This window comes from Cariama cristata, unplaced genomic scaffold (genome assembly GCF_000690535.1).
Source record: "Cariama cristata isolate BGI_N322 unplaced genomic scaffold, ASM69053v1 scaffold15653, whole genome shotgun sequence".
Classification (NCBI taxonomy): domain Eukaryota; kingdom Metazoa; phylum Chordata; class Aves; order Cariamiformes; family Cariamidae; genus Cariama; species Cariama cristata.
In genome coordinates, this window is record NW_009606822.1 from 5,951 (window position 1) to 13,429 (window position 7,479).

At 34.7% G+C, this 7,479-nt stretch overlaps 1 protein-coding gene across 1 annotated transcript in view; it reads left to right on the forward strand.

Moving 5' to 3' along the window:
* Nucleotides 1–1,294: 1,294 nt before the first annotated feature.
* LOC104158775 (low-density lipoprotein receptor-related protein 2-like) overlaps nucleotides 1,295–7,479 on the forward strand; it is a gene marked incomplete at its 3' end in the record, with an annotated part of 18,382 nt that continues 12,197 nt past the window's right edge. Inside the window, exons 1-2 of the mRNA XM_009696508.1 lie at nucleotides 1,295–1,465; nucleotides 2,584–2,761. Of these exons, the coding sequence (XP_009694810.1) occupies nucleotides 1,295–1,465; nucleotides 2,584–2,761 (349 nt within the window). The remainder of the gene's footprint in view (nucleotides 1,466–2,583; nucleotides 2,762–7,479) is intronic.

Genomic DNA, 7,479 nt, shown 5'->3' on the forward strand with positions numbered 1-7,479 from the left:
GTTCCCTGTTTTCCATATCCAGAAATGGAAAGGGTAAACATTTAATATCAACTAGTTTGTTCTCTCCTCTTCTTTCTTTTTTTTTTTTTTTTTTTTTTTTTTTTTTTTAACAGGTTTTTGACAGTGGTGTCACCGTGACTGAAAGTATAGCGGTAGATTGGGTAGGTCGCAATCTTTACTGGACAGACTTTGTTCTGGAAACAATTGAAGTCTCTAAAATGGATGGGAGCCACAGGACTGTGCTGATTAGTGAAAATATAACAAACCCAAGGGGACTAGTGTTAGATCCCAGAATTGAGTAAGATTTTTTTTTTTATGTTCTATTTTAAAAAGATGCATATTTTATGATGTAACGATATTAAAATTTGAGATATGCCTGAATTGTATTGTAATTGTAAATGACAAGTGGAAGAGAAAACTGAAGACAATTTTTTAAAATAGTGTGTTTGCAAAGTTGATTTAATATTTAAAGTCATGTGGTAATTATTTTTAATCTGTTGCTCTGTTTCACTGTAAAAAGATGTTTTTTTTCCTTTAAAACAGATTGTCCTACATTTGCTTCCTAGTTAAGAACTATTAATTCAAAATTCTGATGTATCATTGTCAGTTGACGGTATACCACAAACTTCCATGTAATATTATGTGGTATGCCTACCTGGCAAGGAACAGGTTCCTTCATAGCCCCAAGTCTGAAATAATTATCTATACTGTCTTAATGTTATCACAAGAGCAGCTTCCCATTTCAGACATCAAGTGGCTTGGACTAAATGGAATATTATTGAACTGTTCAAAGTAGTACAAACTTCTACTGTTTTTTGAGCACTTCAATGCCTTCAACTCTGTTTACTGCCAGCTACATGAGGCTCTTCAGTTATAGCACTGTTAACGTTATCAATGCATGCCTGTAGAAGTTAAAACTCATATCAAATTATTATTAAGCAACTGGAGAATCAGATTGTAATCAACGTTGAAAAACAGTGATAATAATAGCTGGTATATGCTGCTGTTGTTGACAAATGAAAACAGCAATAGAAGCATTAAAATAATTTTTGCAACAGAACTTATGATAATATCTTAAGCAAGCATATTGCTGAAATGAATACTTTGAGTATCATTGTGTAGGACTTCTCTTAAAAAGAGTTGTTTCTATTTTTTGGCTAATGAGTCTTAGTGTAATGTTTCTCAATAGACAGCTAGTTTTTTTTCAGATTGGTAACCACAAGGTACTCTTTTCAGTGCTCACCTAATGTTCTGGACTGACTGGGGCCAAAACCCTCGAATTGAAAAAGCCAGCATGGATGGCAAAATGCGAACAGTGATTATTAACAACAAAATCTACTGGCCCAATGGACTCTCCATTGATTACCCAAATAAACTTCTCTATTTTGCTGATGCTTATCTTGATTATATTGATTTTTGTGATTACAATGGAAACAACAGACGACAGGTGGTTGCAAGTGATCTGGTAAGACATTAATAAGAAACCATTGTTTTCCCACATCCTTGCTGATAGCACTTAAAAACATGTTTGTACTGTCATAATCTTGGTTGTATTTTTCTTCAAAACACTTGGGTGAAGCAGATATGAAGTATTTTAACTGCTTGCTACAGCTGGAAAAAGAATTGCATGTGCTATTCACAGTCTCTCAGGAGATCTTCAACAGAACCTGGAGCTAAGCGTAGACTTAGTGCTTTAGATCATTCTCATTTGTTCTGTACATGCGTGAAGTTCAAAGGTGACATCTGACACTGCTGCTACTAGCTGGTGCATTTGCTGTAGGCAAATACAGTACAAAAAACCTGGAAGAACTTTCCCTGATCACCTTCTGTGAGTGATAATTGCTACTGTTCTTCACAGCAGCGAAGGGTTTTGTGCTGCCAGGACTGGCTGCGTGCAGGACACTTCTTGAAGAGCATTCCTCTTACAGGCTATCTTCCAATGAAGTGCTGCTGGCAGCTTGTAGCACTGTCCCTGTACCAGCACAATAGTTAAGATGTTCAGTTGGTACACATAAGCTGATATAAATAACCACGTGCATATTTTCAAGAATTGAACCTTGGGGCTTTTATTTTTCGCTAGAGAGACAGTTCTTGTGAAATAGGAGCCAGTGCAAGCTTTCTTGCCCCACTCCTAGTTTTCTGAAATTTAGATAAGCCACCTTCTTTGACCCTCTGGTATATTATAGGGAAGCTTATGAGAGATGCAAGGTCTTGACACGTCTGTAACTTTCACTAGACATTTCCTCTTGTGCCCTTGAAAATCTACAATTGGGTCTTTATCTGTTGGTTCCCTATGTTCTGCCTTACAGTTAGACTGCTTTGTTAGTTCCTCATGCTGTACATCTCACAGGGCCTATTTAGCATTTTAATTTTAAAAAAAATAAGTGTATTTCCCCCATAATGTCTTTATTATGCCAGGCAATAGATGATACTTCATACTCTTTTGCTGAAAAATATCTTTTGAGGCACAGCTTTTTTTATCTTTTTTTTTTTTAAATTATGCTCAGCTCTGCTGTTACTTCATTGCAAGCTTTTCATATACAAATCTCCAGAACTAAATTGGTAAACATCTTTGCCTTTTAGATATTGCAGCATCCACATGCTCTAACTGTCTTTGAAGATTTTGTATACTGGAGTGACCGCTACACTAATCGAGTAATTCGGGCCAATAAATGGCATGGAGGAAACCAGACAGTTATGATTTATAACATTCACCAGCCTTTGGGGCTTGTGGCAGTCCATCCTGTAAAGCAACCTAATGGTGAGTTCAGCAAAACAACTTTGGTAACTGCAAAAATAAACCATGCAGTAATGTCATGCATAGACACTCCTGGAATCAGTCTTGTCAGCAAATGGGCTGGGTTAAAACAAGCAAATAATTCATACTATTGACTTGCAAGTGAAGGTCATTTCAGCCTGCCCACCCTGCTGACCCAGCCTGTCCAACCTGGTGTTTAGGGAAAGTAACCTAGGCAGCATGTAAGCATAATAACTGGCCAAAATAATAATAGGGAAGTAGTATGTGCCATTTTCTTGCACTTTGTTTTGAGTATTTTTATAAGAAAATTGACATACTTTTGGAAAGCATTTTAATTTTTAAAATTTGTGTCTGTGACATACCAGACTTAGTTCCCTTGTATGTTAATAATATCATTCTTTTAGACAAGGTTATTGTCATTTGTCATTGACCTTCTCTGAAAGCACTTTTGCATTATTTTACTTAATGAAATAATAAGAAGTAAACCCCTTCATGGCATTCAGGATTCCCTCTGAGATCATATGCAGGTGATCTTTTGCAGCTGACAGACTTTAAAAAAAAAAAAAATTTTTTTTTCCCTCTGTTAGGTAGAGTTATCTTCCAAATCAGACTTTTCATCATTTCATGGTATGACTTGAAGAGTGGGAAATATATTGACATGAATATTGTTCTTCATTTTCTGCTATATTTCTTGTGTATGGAGTGTTTCTGATTAATAAATATTACAATGACTTTTTTTTTTTCTTGAAAACTTTCATACTGGGGAGGGCGGAGGCTTGCATCTGAGTAAGACACTAGTAATTTCAGCGCTATATTTGTTTTGGAACAAAACCTTCCTCAATCATGTTCAGAGCTAAAACCACTTAGCGCTCTCACTGCAAATTGTTCAGTCACCAGAGGGTACCACTAATATATACATTGTAGTTTTAGTTTAAGAGGTATTATTTTGCAACACAAGGTTTAAAAAACTTTCTACCACTGGTGGAGAAAATTGTTTCTTTTTCTTCATTCTATTAAACTAGAACGTTTTATGATTCTTCATTTAGAATTGTTCTGTTGGACTTTATTTGGCCAGACAGAGAAGGAGGGAATAAAGCACTTGCAAAATAGCAAAACATGCTAATGTTTACAAATAAAGAAATAATTATTTGCTGATTGAAATTCCAGATGGAGTATTAAAACTGTCATCCACTCTCCTTTTTTGTAAATCATTAGGTCTTACACTAACTAGAGTTTAGATTTGTTCTACTGATGAGATGAATAATTTTCTTACAGTTTGCGTTCTGAGTTTATGCCATTGTTTTATTGTCATCTTGTTAATTTGTTTTCAGTTCTTGTTAGTTTTTGTATTAGGAACAATTATGTCATTTCCTGGAACTTCCAAGCTTCTTAGAATATGGCCTGCTGCAATTGCTAAGGATATACTCAAAATCTGGTTTTTATTTTCTTACGAAGATGGCTTATCCTGAAAAGTCCTCTTTAGCAGCGAGTTTGTGGGAAGTGATCTAAATGGTTGAATTTTAGTGTATAGTAATAATAGGAGGCTGTAGAGACCTTCTTTACTGTCTTTTTTACATTTTACAAGCTTAGGCTGGCAGTTTCAAAGTGATCCAACAAATTATGCATTGAACTCCCACTACCTTTGAAGGAGATGTAGGCAACTATTTTATTTCTTTAGTTTTCTCCAAGAAGCTTCAGTAAATAATTTAAATCCCCTGTCTAGAAGGGTTATAATGATCAAAGACTGAAAATCCTGCAGGCCTCCTGGTGCACTTAAGACAAGTTTGAAAAGGAGTTTGAAGGAATTTCTATAACGCAAAAAAGTTGAAAAGACCACTGTGGTAATGGTACTGGTTTTATATGGAAAACTATATGCTGTTAAGAGTGTATTGTATTGCTTTTGGTACTTGGAAATAATTTTTTAATTTTAAGGAAATAGCAAATCTGATTTAGTGCTGGGTTGATATTATCAGTAGCAATGAAATTTAATATTCTTTCCAGTCACTCATATTATTACAGTTGCTAATAATTTCTTGTTTCTTTTCAGCTATCAATTCTTGTGCATTGTCCCCGTGTAGCCACCTCTGCTTGCTTTCTTCATCTGGACCGCTTTTTTTTTCCTGTGCTTGTCCTTCAGGATGGATGCTTTCTCCTGATAATAGGAACTGCATGAGAGGTAGGACAGTAATAAAGAGAGATGAAAAAAAAGACCTGATGCTGTCAAATCCATCCCTCTGTCAGGCAAAAACCATACTTCAGATCTGTGGGCTGCTGCTCATGAAATCGAAGTTTGGAACCATTCCAGGCAGACTTCATTTAGGATGCATGGAATGTACTTGGCCTAAGGGTTTGGAGCCAGGTTCTGAAAGAACTCAGTCAGAGATTCAGATGCTTCATTTGGGGAAAATGGATGAACTCAATTTTCTTTCAAGCACTTCAAAGAAGCCACGTTTTAAAATTTCTACACATTGAATGTTTTGATGTTGGAATACATCTGGAAGGAGCTGAATATTAGTTAAAAATGGAAACATAGTCTGGCAGAATATTTTCCTCATTATAAATATTGAGCCTGGAAACCTCTTTGTAAGAGTTGCAATTACAAGAATGTTGGGATGCAGGACTAGAAGGGACTTTCTTGGTCACTCAAGTCTGTTTCCTTCTTGTCCTTAACTACCATATCATATGTCCCCTTTCACCAGTCAAACTTCAGTTTAAGATTAATTTGGTTTCTTGCCCCTAAAACTCACTGAACCTTACAATTTTGATATTTGGAAACCTTCTGATTTTCTCTTCAAATATAGTCTTTCCTTAGTTTATACCTATTTCTAATGCCGTTTTTGTCTGTTCCTCATTACTCTCTTCAGCCTGTCTGAATGCATTTTGAAATTCAGAACAAAATTTCAGAGCCTGAACTTTTTCCCTCCCTCGTGTAAAAAATTAGTATGCCAAATGCAGAAGGCCTAGAAACACAGCCTAAAATTGCATATGCTACAGGTGATGCAGCTGTAACAGAGCTAACCTTTGCAAAGAAAACTTCATGTCAAAAAGTACCACTGAGCTTTCTTTGAACGGTCCACAGACGTCAATGATTTATAAAAATCATTTAACCAATTAATTAAAAAAAAAAAGTCACAAAAAATCAAATTACTGGCAAGCAGTTTGCGACCAGAAAGTTGACCAGATTAGTTTTGTTACATGAAGCATTCATTATTAATTTTTCCATCGATTGTACAGATATAAAGTGTGCTTTGGTACCTCCCTAATAAGGAAGCTTCAAATAACTGCAACTTAAGTAGAAATTATCTTTGGGATGAGCTAACACTAGAAATCCATCAGTCAGGAACCTTTTCTTTTAAAACTATCTAAATTTTAAAAGCTATATCATGCTATTTTCCTGCTTGATGCTTAGCAGTGTGTTCTTTAGAGAGATGTATTGCATTAACATTTTTCTTAGCAGTAGTAAGAGAATTACCAATTTATATGATCTGAAATGAACTGCAAGTTTGTTTAATCTATTAAAAAAAAAAGGATTTCTTTTAGAAATCTGTACTGGTTTTAGTATGTGCAGGCTTATAGAAGGATCATAATGAAAGAAATGGAACATGGCAGTGATGAAGCACATGCGTGGATAGAGCTTGACCCAGTTCTGCCACTGAATCGAGCTATTGACAGCTGTTATTTTCATTTCACACATGTTGCAAAGTTCCTTGTGTCTACTTAGGTACAGTTGTGGCCCTTTTATAAATTACATAATCGCTCAATATAAATTGTGTAAGAGAATTGTAAATATCCTTCTGTGATGCACAATTCTTTTAAACTGTATGGACTTATTTTTTCTTTTTAGATGACATTTATATGTTTAAAACAGTATGTAAAAAATATCTACAGCTTTTAAAAAAATAATGTATTTGCTGAAGGTCAGCATGTCAGAAAAAGTTATTTAAAATATGCTGATTCCTTTCATAGTAAAAGATTTTAATTATTGCTAATGATTAAAAAGGAATAGGCATTTGCCATTTCTTTTCTAGTATTTACTATTGCCCTTATCCTTGCTGTCATTGTTTACTTTAATAGGCCAGCACAAGTTTTCAGAAGAAAGATTAAACTGAGCTGCATGCAATTGGTTGCGCAGTGTCTCTACAAAACAATGATGTTGCTGGTCTCTGCCTACTTAGTTCACATATTAAATACTGCTAACTTCATGTTGATGGAAAGACATTGGTTCATTGCATCATTTCTAGCTTTACATAAGATGAAGAATGTTAATATTACAAGATTACCTTTGTGCTAATTTTACTTTAAACTGCATTTCATGTTGATGTTAAAGATGGTAATGTAGTAAGCTGGCTTGGAAACAAAGCAAGGAATTTCTGTATATTAAAATCTTGTATTAATATGGTAAATTTGCATATTTAACACAATCCATTAATTTTATATGGATTATCATTTATCACATAAACCTGTGTTAAGTTTAAGAATTGCAGAAGTTATATTATTGTCTGATGAAATGACACAGAATCTAGTTCTGTGTAGCTCAGCAAATTTGTTCTATTGTCCATTATACAAATGAGGAATAATCAGACTATAGATTTGCATAGATGTTAAACTTAAAGGAAGCAATCAGTAAAAAAATTTCTGTAGAATATAATTGGTTTAAATGAGATTATCAAACTTGTAAAGTACAAACAGCCTAGCCTAGGGAATTCGCATATCTGTATTTC